Source organism: Rhagoletis zephyria, unplaced genomic scaffold (assembly GCF_001687245.7).
Source record: "Rhagoletis zephyria isolate East Lansing unplaced genomic scaffold, Rhagoletis_zephyria_1.1 Rzeph_scaffold_00385, whole genome shotgun sequence".
Taxonomy (NCBI): domain Eukaryota; kingdom Metazoa; phylum Arthropoda; class Insecta; order Diptera; family Tephritidae; genus Rhagoletis; species Rhagoletis zephyria.
The window spans coordinates 270,975-287,379 of NW_016157469.1; the positions used below are offsets into that span (position 1 = coordinate 270,975).

Here is a 16,405-nt window from a genome sequence, read left to right on the forward strand (position 1 = left end):
TTCCAAAGATCCCTTCCTTGCCCACCCTGGCATTGAAATCGCCAAGCACGATTTTGATATCATGTCGGGGGCCGCGCTCGTATGTGCGCTCCAAGCGCTCATAGAAGAGATCCTTGGATGCCTCATCCTTCTCTTCCGTCGGGGCATGGGCGCAGAAGAGCGAGATGTTGAAGAACCTCGCTTTGACGCGGATTGTGGCTTGACGCTCGTCCACCGGGGTGAACGACAGTACTCGGCGACGAAGTCTCTCTCCCACCACAAATCCAACACCGAATTTGCGCTCCTTTACATGGCAGCTGTAGTAGACGTCGCAAGGCCCCAGACATTGCTTGCCTTGCCCCGTCCAACGCATTTCTTGGATGGCGGTGATGTCAGCTTTTGTCCTTACGAGGACATCAACCAGCCGGGCAGAGGCACCTTCCCCATTAAGGGTCCGGACATTCCAGGTGCATGCCCTCAAATCGTAGTCCTTTATACGTTTGCCGTGGTCGTTATCATAAGGGGGGGTCTCATCCCAGGCTTTGCCTTTCTTCTTCACTGGAAGTGGTTTTTACGTGGCGGGTCCCAAGCCCAGCGCACAACCCATTGCTGGGCGGGGGTGGTTTCGCAACCAAATACACGTTTATATAGCGAGCCGCTTGCTCCAAGCAGACACCCGCTTGCAGCCGCACCTACTGGTGAACAGACGCTGCAGACTTCAGTGAGCCCTTAAACCGAATAAGGCGGAATGGCCCCACCGAAGCTCCCTCTCTTTCTGCCGTGACCCAAGGCTCCACTCGGATTGGTTACCGCATCTCGCAAATGAGTCGGGATTGAGTATAGCCATGCAACTGTAACTGCATACCCAGCGTAACGACTATACCCCATTGCACGCCACTTGTTTGGCATATTTAAATTAAGTTGATCTTAAACCCAAGGAAAGTTAAATGGCATTTAAATAACAATCCAAAATTAAACTTAAGTGCCTATTTAAATATTTGGAATTGGGCCTAAGTGTGTCTTTTAGAAGATTTTGCGCAGCTCTTCAGTACTTACATAGCTGAGCATAGATATGTTAATGCTTAAGGCCGGGTTAAAAGCAGTTTTTAAACACGGTTTACACTATTACGTTGATCTTTGAAGAAGTCGTGTAAAGGCGGAGGCCCGTTGTGGTGTGACTGCTAAAAAAACCCAAGTCGTGAAATAATAAGTAAAAGTAAGAGAGGAGACAACTAATGAAGGAAGCTATTAAAATAATAATTTTACTGTAAAAATAGAATGCATTTCATAGATAAACCGGAGCAACGTTATGAAAAAGTGCTCTGTATTAAAGCTTCAAGTATTTCTTATAGAACAATATTAAATTCTCCAATGAAAAATGCCAATTATAGAAAATTTTTACTATAAATGGGCGTATAAAGGCGTGTCAGACGTGGCATTATTTCCAACTTTTCCACGCAATTCGATGTCAGAATGAAAAAGAGAATTTTTATTTGTACATGCGAACACCTAAAAGGACCTTTTTTCACTTTTTGGTAATCAGTTTTAAAAATAAAATAATGTGCTGTCAAACCATTCGAGTATTGCCGTGTAATACATCGCAATTTGTGAGAAAAAAATAAATGATAATTTTGAATAAAATACCAGAAATGCTTGCAATTAATTATTTTTCGGAATTTTATTGTTAAGTTATTAATAACAAATTAACAAATTGAAAACAAAGTATATTATAACCAAAAGATATAGCAAACAAATAGTAACGCGGCTCACGGTTGCATTTAAGATTGTCAAAATTTCATTCCTTGTGTGAACACCCAAAAAGTGGTTTTGGAAATTTTTTTTGGAAATATAAAACAATTTTCGAAAGACACTTTATTGCAAGGTGTGACTGCTTATTCAACTACTTTTTGAAATTTCTCAATTTTACAGCCTTTTTCGAAATATTTTGCATTGCCACGTCTGACAGTTCTTTAAAGCAAGTATGTGCGTATTCTTTTTCGCTTTAGCTTGCGAATACTTTACGCATTTCCATCGTCACAGGATTTGTCATAATTATTTTAGATGGCATTGTACTGATGCTATGACATGGATTACCGCTATGGCGGACGTAGAGCAACAGCAACAGCAAAGACAACAAAACAGCATCATCATTAGCTGTTGTAATATGAGTAAGAAAATGTATATTGACAATAACAAAATCAGTTGTGTATGTACATAAATGGCGACGGTAACTTATAAACAGTTCGAAGCCAGCAATGTTGAAGAGTTGTTACGGTTCCTCTGCTGTTTTTTATTACTTAAATATTGATAAATGAAGGTTTCATTAGAACACATAAAAACGACTGCAATAGCTGACGTTTTGAAATTAATCTGCTTGTAAATCATCCTTTGTTTAAAGAACGTAATTTTCCAATATTCTCTATACAATTCGAGATAAACGACTCTAAAGTTATTTATTGAGGCATTCGTTTTCATATCGGACACCAAATTTGGTGTAACACTTTCGATTGGCCAACATTTTTTTTTTATGGGTACATACATACATGAAATAAGCTAACACGTGTTCGAGGATTTTTTTTCGCTTTTTTCTTTGGTCTGTCAAAGTTTGCATTTTTTCGTGACTCTTACTAATCATGTACTTCCTCAAATTGTTATATCTAGGGTTCTGCTCATCGTAGAGGCTTCATCTTAACGTTGTTTAAAGCTAAAGAAACGGGCTTAACACTTCTATATATAAGAAGGTCAAGATTGTCCTAAAGCTAACTTAGCTATTAACAGTGGAACTTTTTGTAGCTGTTTTGCATAGTGAAGACCAGTAAATTAGGGATTTAAAATTATACCATCGTAATCCTTGTTTAATTACATATCTATAAAAAACCTGGTTCAAAAAATGGGAGTTTTTCAAGAATTATTTTTAAAACGTTTTTCTTTATGATGAGATGTTTTATTTTGTGAGAATCAACAATTATTTGTATTTTTTTCGAAACTTATGTTAAGATATACTTGGTAAGGTGTTAAAAATCGGGTTTTGCACAAAATTAAAACTTTATTGCGACTTCCGATAGAATACCATCCAGATATAATATTTGTATGGCAAGATGTTTCTTTAAGGCGACCCCTAGAAATGAGCGTGGCAATTGCAGGACTAAAATTAGCAAAACGCAGATTTTATTGCGAATTTCGGCAGAATATCGAACTTTGGTTTTAATATAGCCACGCCCATTTCTAGAATATTCTTTGATTGATAAAAAAAAAATTGAAGCGAATCGGAGACATGACATAATTTTTTTACGAAATCCGCCCGACTTAAAAAAGAATGAACAAAAAACTAAACATACAACTGGTTAAAGCTCGCTTGCTGGAAGAATATCTGTTTTCAAAGTATGCCGAAACGGCCACCAAAAAATTAAACAAAAAATGGACTTTGCAACTTTGCACCTTTGCACTCTAAGCTAGCGATCTGTCAATTGTATCTTCTAGCAAACTAATTATTTGATGCTTTCCATTTCTAGACAACCGGTCAGGTACGAGCATGATTTTTAATTTCGACCAAACTCAAATACATTGTTTGTTGGTCCAAATAATGAGACACGTATTTTTTCTTTTTTCTCGGAAAAATTTTTCGGCCGAATTAAACGCGATTTTGTTTTTCAGGCAAAAATCGATTCGAATTGACAGTGAGAAGTTTTTTTTTTTAATGCCCATAACTTTGTCAAAATTTAATAGATTCCAACAATGTTTTTACTCAAATGTCAGTAATTCTTGTCACTTCAAGATAGAATGATATAATTATTGATTTTCATTATTTAAAATTTTTTATTTAACAATAAACAAAAAGTGCATAAATTTTTTTTTAAATTTAATTTCTCAAAAAGTGTTTTTTTTTTCTCTCAAACTTTTTTACCGGGAAAGAGACACTTTGAACTACAATCAACCCAAATCTCTAATAGCGAAGTTTTTTTTTCTGAGTTATGATATTTTATAGAAAATATACGTTTTTGTGGTACATACTACAATGTTCTTATATTGTTTAACTAAATGGAACATATGTATGTAATATATCAGCAAAAAGTACAGCCGTGATCATTTTTTGTGTATCAAATAGATATTAGAACACACTTTCCATCATACAGTTTCGAAATACAAAATCACATTTTCTCGCTTTTTATAATCGAAACTGTATGGTGGAAAGTGTGTTCTAATATCTATTTGATACACAAAATATGATCACGGCTGTACCTTTTGCTGATATATTACATACATATGTTCCATTTAGTTAAACAATATAAGAATATTGAAGTATGTACCACAAAAACGTATATTTTTTCTATAAAAGATCATAACTCAGAAAAAAAATCTTCGCTATTAGAGATTTGGGTTGATTGTAGTTCAAAGTGTCTCTTTCCCGATAAAAAAGTTTGAGAGAAAAAAAAATACACTTTTTGAGAAATTAAATAAAAAAAAATTTCCACCTTTTGTTTATTGTTAAATAAAAAATTTTAAATAATGAAAATCAATAATTATATCATTCTATCTTGAAGTGACAAGAATTACTGACATTTGAGTAAAAACATTGTTGGAGTCTATTAAATTTTGACAAAGTTATGGGCATTTAAAAAAAAAATTCTCACTGTCAATTCGAATAATCGATTTTTGCCTGAAAAACAAAATTGCGTTTAATTCGGCCGAAAAATTTTTCCGAGCCAAAAGAAAAAATACGTGTCTCATTATTTGGACCAACATACAATGTATTTGAGTTTGGTCGAAATTAAAAATCATGCTCGTACCTGACCGGTTGTCTAGAAATGGAAAGCATCTATTTTATTTTTTCAATAGTGTTATTAAGTTTTGTACCACGATTTTGGTTTTTATGATAAATCGAAAAGGCAACAAATAAAACTTACAAATAAATAGTTTAGGATGAGCCTGCCTAAAACTATACAGTAACATACAAGGACATATCGTCACCTGAAATACAAAATAATGTAACAACATCATCACTGAAATGGAAAAAGTCGTGCCTATTTTTAATTTTTTTTGTTATAAAGCGACGTGGGGAGTTGTAATTCGATGGAATCCATCATAGCAATCAAAAAGTAAATTTTGAATTTTTTATAAGTTACGACTTTTTGCATTTCAGTGACGATATACTTGTTTTACGGGCATACCATACTTCTAAGGTATAGCGAATTATACATTATTAGAAATGTACTTTTATGATGATGTGCAGAGGGTTACTCAAATTTCAAATTAAATAAAATTGAAGCGTAGAAATCTTTTCAAAAGTGACGCTAATACATGTACATTAAAGTGGTCCAAAAATGTATGTAAAAAAAATAAGGTCGGATTTTTAATGCCGCCACCCCCTAAGATTGTTATATCCGAAAAAAATATACCCATATTTTTTTTTTTGAAATAAAAATAATTTAGGTAGTGCTCAAAGCGCTCAAAGTTTGCCATGTATTTTATATGGAGAAAAAACAACTTTTCGTAGAAGTAGTGTAGAATTCTTGAAAATCAATATTTTTCGATCGGAAAACTTTACTTATCTTCAGAATATTCTCAGTAATAATACTCAATTGTTTCTATAATAATTTTTTCATGGTAACTATATTTTATAGGTCCTCCAAAGCCCTTAGAAAATGCAATGGGGGGACTAATAAAAATCTTTAATCATAAAAAATTGATAAATAAACAATTGGATATTAATACTGGATATCTCCTGAAGAGAATCACAGTTTTCCGGTCGAAAAATATTGATTTTCAAGAGTTTTATACCATTTCTACGAAAAATTGTTTTTTCTCCATATAAAATACATGGAAAACTTGGAGCGCTTTGAGCACTCCCTAAATTCTTTTTGATTTCAAATTAAAAAATAGGGGTATTTTTTTCGATATAGATCAATCATAAGGTGTGCCGGCATTTAAAGTCGGAGTATTTTTTTGGACCGCTCTAATATACATGGCAGGGGTAGAAATGTCTCCTAAATGTGTTCTTTAATACTGATACTGAGTTAAAGAAAATGTTAGGAATAAGTTTTATGTAGATTAACCGTAAAATTCTGTGCACTTGACAAATAATCAACCTTGACTTAATATTTGTCAAAAATTTGCGCCTAAAACTATGCCGCTAAGATTTGCCTGTATTTGACTAAATTTTTCCAGCATAGTTTTATTAGTAGTTCTTTTGACAAATAGTCAAGCGTGACAATTTGTCAAGTGCACAGAATTCGGGGGTAAGACTATGCAAGAGAGAGGGTAAAGTTGAGTATGTACATATAAGAAGAAAGGGATAAAGGCTAAGATTAAAATAAAAGTAAAGAAACCTAAAGATGAATTTAAGGAGGAGATCAAATAATAATAAGTGCGGAGTGAAGATAAAGATTAGGATAAAGGTAAAGAAAAAGGAAAAGATAAATATAAAGATACACAAAGAAAAAACGATAGAGACAAAGATAGAAATAATAATGTGTTAGGTGTGCATGAGTGCAGGTTATGTTATGTTATGTTATGCATGGTGCTTTGTTCAACTCTTCCCCACTTAACTCACCTTACCGTTGAAATACAATGCCGTTGAATTCTTCGCCGCGAATATTCGCTGTAAAAATTCAAACACACTGACGTATATGAGAATGCGCACCACCAAAGCAAACGACGAATTTCGGCCGACGACTGTTCGCGCCGCTGTCGGCGGCAGCTGCAAAATACGATCCATTATGGCCATATGCTAAAAATTCTCAGGTTTTTAAATCGAAATTAAAAAATAATGTATTAGTTTTTGTTAAAAATTACTAATCTTGTTGTTGGTAAAAATTTTATTTGTACCTTGCCATAAGTAGCTGAATTCGTTGTCGCCGTAGTTGTGTTTTACTTAGCGAAATTTTTGGGCGAAAGTTGCTGACGTCGTCGCTCTACTGGGCGAAAATTCGACGTTCGCCGGCATTGTGTTTCAACGGAAACTCACTTCACATCAATTCACTTCATCTTAACTCAACTCAACTCAACTCAACTCAACTCAACTCAACTCAATTCACTTCCATTCCCTTTAATTTTAGTGGTTGAATTTCAACCGCTGGGCGGACATTAGTATTTATTAATACGTCACATTAATGTTAACAAATAAACAATTGTTTAATTTTTTACTTTATTGGAAAATTCCGAATGAAAATTGGCAGCTGAGAAAGTTTTACTTACCGAATGTGAGTTCTTGCAAAGCATTACCCATTCCGTTACTTCATACTTACCAGTAAATAACAAATAACAATCCGTGTTAATATATCGTCGTTTAAAGCACAAAGCCGCGTATCAACTAAATGCAAAACCGCGTATCAAGATAATACAAAACCGCGTGTGTGAGAGTAAAAACCTCATATTTCAAAATGGTTCTCTTTTTTTATAAAGCAATCGCATTTTTGGCTAGTATATTTCTGGACGAATGGATAAGAATTGAGCCAAGAGCTTGTGTGAGCTGTAGTGTAGTGGTAAGCAGTGCGCGCTTTCACTCATCAGCACCTGGGTTCAAAGCAACATCGCAAAAAATATAGAAAAAAGGTTTTTTCTTAACAGCGGTCGTCCTTCGGCAGGCAATGGCAAACCTCCGAGTGTATTTCTGCCATGAAAAACAGCTTCTCATAAAAATACAATCGCCGTTCGGAGTCGGCGTAAAACTGTAGGTCCCTCCGCTCTGTGTGACAACATCAAGGCGCACGCCACAAATCGGAGGAGAAGCTCGGCCAAACACTAACATATGTGTAAGCTCCAATCTATTATTATTATTATTGTGTGAGCAAATCCAATTTTTGTTAAAAAATGTAAGTTACGCGGTTTTGCAGAACGGCGATACGCGGTTTTGTACTTTAACCGATGATATGTATGTTTGTTTAAAACTTTTTGAAAGGTTAAGTGAATTCTCCATCACTTGAGTTTTAATGTACCCTTGCATGCTTTTCGTTTTCTTTTCTCACGCTGTGGGACGAAAACCTACATAAGTTTTCGCGGAAGTTAAAGTTTTATGCATGCAGCGGTAACTCTAGATACGAAACTGACATGGAAAACTCACGTCAAGCTGAAGGTGAGTCGAGCGCTGAAAGTTAACGTATAGTGTCGGAGAACTTTAGAAAGAACTAGTGGCTGAGGCCGGCTATGGTACTTATATCCAAAAGCTTTAGACAACCGATCGTCGCGTATTCTGCTGTATGGGCTACAAAGGAGTTTTTGTAATGGCTTTACGGGCGCCATGATTGCAACGTCAGGAGAGGTTCTCAATGCTTTGTGGTATCTCCTACGTCTGGATTTAGTGATTTGAGAAGAGAAAATGATGAAAATGTGCGAATTGAATTCTTTTAGATTGTGGCACGAGGATCGGAGCTCCGGATAAAAGTAATTGTTTAGAAGGTTAAAGGAACAGGACGCTTAGCTTGTGACCTCTAATTCCAAACTGATACTTGCAGTGGAATTATGAAAATCGCTTGGATTAATATTGATCTTAAAAAATCTCGAAATGAATCAAAATTCAGCCTTACAATATATAGCCTCAAGTCACATGTGTCTCATACTGACAGATTGACTGATTAAACACTGCGTCTGCTACTTTTTCCTGTTGTATATTTTTAGGCATCACTGCTTTCCAGTTACAGAATTTTGGCGAACAAATTTTCTCATAGCGATTATAAGAATCCCACTGCTGGACTCTCTTTAAAAAAAAATATTGCCTTAACTTTGTTTCAAGGGCAAAATAAAAAGATTCAGACACTCTCTAACATTTAATCGGTAAAGCAGTCGTTGTATTTAACCGAAGATTCTACCTCCGATTTATGTTAACCAGACATTGAACGGAAACGTGGCGTCGACATGACCGGGGCCTGCGGCCACAATCAACCTGGTCTAAAAGTTATGGAAACCACTAGCACGTTTTAAAAAATAGTGCACGAATGCAAGTTGATGTTGAAATCGGCCACCGAAAATTACAGAGTTTTTACCAAACTCCAAACAAACCTCCTTTCGACATCGTGCTCAATCCCGAAAGAAATAAGACCATAAAAGTCAGATTTTTTATTACCATTCAAAGACGCGCGAGTGACTTAAAGTATCCGATCATCCGTTCTAAAGTTTCACCCAGAAATCCTCCTTTACGTTGTTTATACATATATGTACTTGCGAACAGACAATGCGTTCCTCTGCTAGAGGAATAGAAATCGAAGAATCGAACTTTAATAGAATGTTTTGTCTTTTCCTGCCACCATCTTAATTTATCCTCGCCTGTCCTTTTGTTGCATTGTGCGTTAATGCTAAGTTGGTGAATATCGTGGTTGGCAAGCCTGCAAGCCGGTTGAAAAGATGCTGCGCAAAACCACAGAAAGTCAATGAAGTGGAAAAATAACAGCTCTGTAAATGGGCTACGAAGACAAGCAGTCAGGCTGACTGACGGGTAGACTTTGATGTGGCCATTCAGCGGCAACATTTCACATCGAACGGTAAAAAAATAAATGAAATGAAAAAGTTTAAAGTCCTTAGAGAATTTAAATATTTGAAGGAATTGTTAGAAAATAAAGCAGTAAAAATATCTATATTCATATACATACATATATGTAAGCATGCAAGTATATACGAGCAATTAATAAATAAATCGACGAATTTAATTCGCATTTCAACTCTAAAAGCGCATTTTTTAACAAATAATGCTGAATTCAAGTAAACTTAGTAAAGTCATACTACCGTAATGAAAGGCAGTAATCTAATTGTTAGCACTTTTTTGGCATGCAAAAGCAATGCACGTCCTTTCGGACCAAGCAATTTATTTACTCAAATGGATATTAACAAACAGTGCTTGCTCACAATTTTGAGAAATTAAAAGCAAAATATACTTCGCAGCTTGATTTCGCCGGAGAATTCTTCGAAAAGTGGAAGGCGAGGAAAACATGCTTAACTCTATATTTTTCATTCGACTTAAAGCATGAGAAAAAGTATCGAATCAGTGAGATAAAATGAGAATTTATTTTATTTATTTAGCGGTTGTATGATTTAAAAAGGATAAGACAAGCTCAACTATAACCAGGAAGGTTACACTCTAAAAAAAATTGTGTAAATTTCCTACCTGCAGAGTAGGTTACTGATTTCCTACCTTATTATTCGCGAAATTACATGCTCGATTATTCAACGAATAGCTTGTTTAAATTTCGGAGTTTTAAGAGCGTAATTTAGCTGCTGTGGTGTGCGTAAATTTCCGACGAAGGTTTGTTTAAGCTACAAACTACACATTTGCTGTTTGATTTCAACCGTAGAATTGTATAAAGCCGCTAACGAAAAGGATTTTTACGCACGAAAATATGTAAACGAGAAAAATACATATTCATAGTGTAAATTTACCAAAAAATTAAAAAAATGAACAAAAATATACTCGATTTATAGTCGTATTTTTAAACAGATTTTTTAGAGTTTACCAAACAGGGGTCATCCATCTTGAAAATGATTAAAATTCTATCACATGGAAAAACGGCAATAAAAATAAATTAATCGTAAAAGAAGAATACAAACAAGTTTATTATCTAGATATTTTGAAGCATCGGCTTTCCTAAGCACTCGGTTAATTGAAAGAAAATCATAGAAAGTTGTATATAAGCGCTGCAATTTTTCTTCAATTTTTGCAATTTTTTTGGTTAACACAAAGTTTTCGTCTTATCCAAAATTTTAGTTACAGTAAAATCAACGAAAAATTTCATTTAAAACAAATTTTTGCTTTTAAATTTAAAACGAAAATCACTGCACCAGAATGAGTGTATCAATATACATGTGGGCAAATCTAAAAAATAGGCACAATCTCCAAAAAAAATGTTTAACTTTTAAATTTGTGAGCACAATTATGTTTTATATATCATTTTATTCGTACTCTCTTAATAAATCGATTAATATAAGTGTAATTAATTTTCATCAAGTGCTTCAAAAGTTAGACGAGGAATAAACATGAAATAAATAGAAAACAAAAGAATAAGCTGGGTTCAAATTACGTTGTTCAAGTTGTAAATTTTAAGAAAAGATTTTGAAAGTTGAACTCACATAGTTGGGATGTTCTAAATTCAATGGCAATGGCCCCGTTTTACCGGATTGGCTCCGGTTTTCGCGATAACGGTATTTGCAAATTTGATTAAATTTTAACTATCTTATAAATAACTCCCTCAGTTTTGAAGTTATTTTACTAAAATTTTGCACATAACGGGTTTTTAATATTACCTTAGCTATTCTTTAAAATTATCGAAATGGGTGTGCTTTAACTTATAGCTCCAATACAACTGATTACTCAGATGTGTGTTTTTGCGCTATAACTCTAATTTCATATCTGAATAATATATTGTTTGCGTGCTATATATTAAAGTGAACCTATACTAAATTTTTACCTGCTTAATTGGAGGAGTTATACCGCAAAACAACGTCTCTGGACATTCAGTTGTATGGGAGCTAGATTTGAGAGTGAACCGATTTCGATGATTTTATGAAATAGTGAAGTGAATGTTAAAATACAAGCGTGTGTAAAATTTTGGTAAAATATCTTCAAAACTGAGGGAGTTTTTTTTTTTATAAAATAGTTCAAATTTAAGCAAAGTTTCAAATACCGCTATCTCCAAAAGTGGAAAAATCGGGCAAAACTGGGGACGCCATTGAATTTAAAAGGTTCCAATTAAGTAAGAGCAACTATCAGAACCTTTGTCGAAAAAAATTTGATTTGATACCACGCTCGAAATATTCTGACTACAAGAGGGAGCATAATTAAAGGTACTAAATCGGGGTTTTTACATACTTCTAGAGAAAAAATTTTTGAACCATTTTACAGGTATATGTAATATTATAAGGACTAGCAGTTAAAGAAAGATTTAGATCGTTTCGACGTATTTTCCAAATGTGCCTTCAATTAAGGTGTTTTTGGAATAAAAATTATGCTCAAGATCGCAGAATATTTTATCTTTAAAAGTAAGTTTATTCTGAAAGCACACCTCTTGCTAAGGTATCAAATTATTCGTAATTGTTTGTAGAATACAATACATACTAAAAAAATTCTTAAAATTAAATGCTTCAAAACCTATACGCGATAAACGGAAAATTTTGAAAATTGTGAAATGTAGAGTTACAGACTTTGAGTTACTTACGTACTATTTATGTATGAAGTGTACACATAAGTGCTAAATGCCGTCGAGTTAGCTCGAGTATCCTATTTTTCAGTCGAGAAATGTAATTTTGAAATTTTAAAATTACTACGGTGTATTTTTCTCAAAAACATATGACTCAAAATATATGATTTGTAAAATTATAATTCATTTATAAACAATATATAATATAATAAAATAAAATGTCTATCATACTTGGGCGTACACAATTTCGAGCTCACGATCCGGCCCTGATTTGGTATGTTGTGATTTCGGTAAGCCACGTACACGTATGCAGATAGGCGATGTCTCGTGAATGCGCGCAAGTAAAGTTCGCTTTTACCGGAACCATTTACAATTAATTGTGATTTTAACATATTTATATTTTTACACAAATACGCAGAATATCCGATCACATGGCAACACTCAATTGGTTTGACAGCACTTTCGGAAAAAATGAAATTTAGTGTACTGTTAATTGCAAACGGTTTTTTTTGGTATGAGAACATAGAAAATACGTGACACTGTCAGCAAAACAAAATATCAAGAATCAGCGAAACTTTTCCGTAGTTTCACACTTGCACTTTCTTATATTAAAATTTATCTACTGGGTTCTAAGACAACATACTAAAAATATTAAGAAAAAATCGTATTAAAAAGCTCAACATTTAGATGAAACTTTGCAGAATATTTCTAGTTCTTGCACAAAGTTTGAAATTTGGAATGATACAGTTTTTCTTAAAGAATAAACTATATTTTTATAAAAAATTACCTAAATTAAATACTAAAAAAAAAATAATTGGTGAAACTTGTAAATACGGGGTGGATTTGTAATTATTATTAGTGGGGCATACATATATATGTACATTAGACTGCATCACTCGCCATACAAAAAAACATCGGTACTGTTTTTCCATTGTAATTATAAAATCTATTATATTTTAAGACGCCCACCAAAATATTTCGAAAAAATATTAAGATTTAAGTGAGCTGGACCGATTTGAAAATACCTCTAAAGATGGAGTTTTTATGAATAAAAAAAGTTTCTTACAAATTTTTTTTGAAAAAAATCCCCTCAAATGACAAAACGGTTTAAACTTAAAAAACTTTAAAAAAATTTTGAACAGAATCGTAATAATGAGATTTTTGATGTTGTTTTTAACTTTTTTCAAATATTGGTATAAGAAAATCTTGAAAAGCTGAGCCCAAACTCTCCCGATTTAGACTTGTGAGATATCATTGGAAAGATATTTTCTCACCCTTTTTATTTCTTTGCAATAAACTCATTCAAAGGATGAAGGAGAAAGGTAGGATGAACGAATATCATTCAAAGTTGAATTAAGATGTGTTGGTATTTGAAAAAAAAATAATATTGGGACACGAATGACTTTTTTTGCAGATAGGTAAATAAAAATAGTGGGAAATAACTTTCTACCGAGATCCAATAAGTCTAAATCAGAATAGTTTTGGCCCAGTTATTTAAGTTTTTCGTAAATCAATCTGTGAATAAAGTAAAAACACAGCATCAAAAAACTCATTATTACGATTCCGTTGGAAAGATTTTTTAATATTTTTATGCAGAATTTTTAAGCCAAATTTGTTTTGTCACCTGAGGGGAATTTTTTCAAAAATTTCTTTAACAAACTTTTTTTATTTATAAAAAACTCCATTTTTGGAGGTATTTTCAAATCGGTCCAGCTCGCTTAAATCTTAATATTTTTCCGAAATATTTTGGTGAACGTCTTAAAATATAATAAATTTTGTAATCCCGGCGGAAAACCGCAACTTTTTTGGTGATGCAGTCTAATGTACATACTTAGCAAATAGCAACTTACTGTTTTTCCTTGCGCTGCTGTCGTTTCTTCTTGAATGCCTTCTTAACACGCAGCAGCAGGAAAGCAGCGCGGTCCACGGAGAGTGTGGTGCTCTTCTTCGACGGCGGCGGAGCATCATCCATTTTATTTGCTACCTCAGTTGGGGTTACGAGGCTGATTAGGGTCGAAAGAATGGCGAATGTGATGAGGTTGGTAAAAACAGCTACGAAAAAGTGTTCACTTTCAGCTGCGTAAGTTGGCAAAGAGTACTTGAATAATGATAAGTAAAACACTGAAGGTGAATCGAATATTGTGGGACGCGTAACTGCTGACTTCGGTGACAGCTGCTTTTGACGGCAGCTGTTGAAGTATTTGCTACGGTTACTTTAAGTATGGGAAAAGGCGGCAGACTATGATCCTAGCAAGGATTTATGCGCCACTGCTTTAAGATGATTTGTGCACTTGATTTTTTGTTTTTCTATTTTTTGTCATTTATTTCTTATTTTTTATTTCATTCCGCTGCTTTTTCGTGAAGGTTTTCAATTTAGACATTTGCTATTTTGGGCTTATTTGGTGCCTTGATTGCCCAGTTCGGATATTTTGGTGGGCTGGTTGCACGCTTGATTGGGCGGTTGATTAGCGGCTTGACTTCTATTTATTTTTGCCGCAACTCCCAATGTACGGTGCGAGTATGTATGTATATTCCTTAACTACTGGTAGGTTAGAAATACAACCATTTTCTAACTAACTAGATGCGAGCGTGTGAGACAGCATTAACAAGTAGAAATTGTATAAGTAGTAGAATGGAGTAGAAAACTGAAGTGCATTGAGTACAGAACACTTTAAGGGGACGAGATATAGCAGCAAAGATGAAGGGTTCTAAGAGTAGGCAGGTGCTGACTTTGCCACTCAGCGAGTCGCGCTGACCCACAATCACAATTCGACGAGTTTAGTATTTACTTTTTTATCGACTTATTTGAACATTTTGGAGTGGCTAAGATTTTTCCCTTTGCCCTTAGTTAGCTTATCTCTTTGCAGGATATGACTGGCTTAATTGGTTAAATTTTTATGCCACACTTGGTGTGCGTCCATTCCCCCAACCAAATCGGTAGCCGAGTATCTCGAGCCGAGGTCGGGACCACTGGGGATGTGTGCGCTGTCAGTCTTGTCACCACTGTCGCCAGGTTCTATGTAATGATAGAGATACTTTTTTCGTTCGCTTTTTCCTTTGTGTCGCTGCTTTGTTTAGGCAAATAAGTACGTCCTTAGTGGTTGCCTCATGCTTTCGTTGTTGCTATTCTTGTTAATATTTGTATTGTTGCAACCAACACTCTTGTGCACTGTAAATATAAAAACAATAAACTAAGTCACATAACCTCGTACATATTTACTGTTATTATATGTATTAAGTCAAGAGTAGACAAAGGTTAAGAATATAATATCCTTCACCTTTTTTCTTGCTTTTCATTTTGACATGCTTTCCTGCATACTTCAAACTTTTACGTTTATAAACACACTTATGTACACACATAGTATTATATTTAACTACTTAGAATGCGGTGATGTATGCTCACACATTTGTATCCACATATGTGCATATACATCAAAGTCCACTCAACAGCGTTATACAACCCAACAGCATAATAAACGTAAAGTAAGTTTTTTAAAAGTTTATTTAAATAAACTTGCAAAAACAGATTTTTTGTGTATAAAACCCTTGAAAGTATGCGTAGTATAATCGAAATGGAACCTATCCTGACGGAAACAAGTGATTTTTTCTTTTAAATCAACTATTTCAAAGACTACTTTAAAACAAATGCTAGGAGTAAAAGTTTCGAATTTTGATACTCTTTTTACTCAAAAAAAAAAAAAAACAATTTATGTCTTGGAAGTATGAAAAAGCATCTGTGAAGTGCAGAACGTAACCGTGTTCAAAAGAAACATTCTGACTTTGAAGTTGTTTAAACCCAATTCATTTTAAAGTAGTTGAAATTAAATGCAGAGTCGACTTGCTGCTTGCACACAATTCAAACTGAACATTTGAAAGCACATTTACATGTCTGGATGAAGCTAAGCGTGAGATGCTTGCTGTTACTTGTGAGATTCCAGAACTCGGACCTAGTCCTAAAGAGGCAACATGTGAAAATAATAATATTTTTTTTGTGTCTTTTAAATATGAAAAAGCATCTGTGAAGTTCAGAACGAAAGCGTATTCAAATGAAACATACTGACTTTGAAGTCGTTTAAGCCAAATGCATTTTAAAGTAGCTGAAAGTACATGAAGGAAAAGGCAATTGACTGCTTCCTTTGTATGGAAGAAACTTACGGTATTTGTAGCCACTTGAAACTTGCACTCAAAATATTTCTTAAAAATCGGATTCAAAAGCTCGAAATTTTTACAAAAGTTTAAGATTTTTTTTCAAATGTTCCACAAAGAATAACTAAATGAATTAAAATGTAAAAAATATTAAGATAAAT

General features: G+C 34.1%; 1 protein-coding gene across 1 annotated transcript in view; it reads right to left on the bottom strand.

Moving 5' to 3' along the window:
- wake (ankyrin repeat and fibronectin type III domain containing protein wide awake) overlaps positions 1 to 14,952 on the bottom strand; it is a 165,251-nt gene extending 150,299 nt beyond the window's left edge. The window contains exon 1 of the mRNA XM_017611267.1: positions 13,949 to 14,952. Coding sequence (XP_017466756.1) covers positions 13,949 to 14,070 — 122 coding nt within the window. The 5' untranslated portion in view covers positions 14,071 to 14,952. The remainder of the gene's footprint in view (positions 1 to 13,948) is intronic.
- Between the last annotated feature and the right edge of the window lie 1,453 nt (positions 14,953 to 16,405).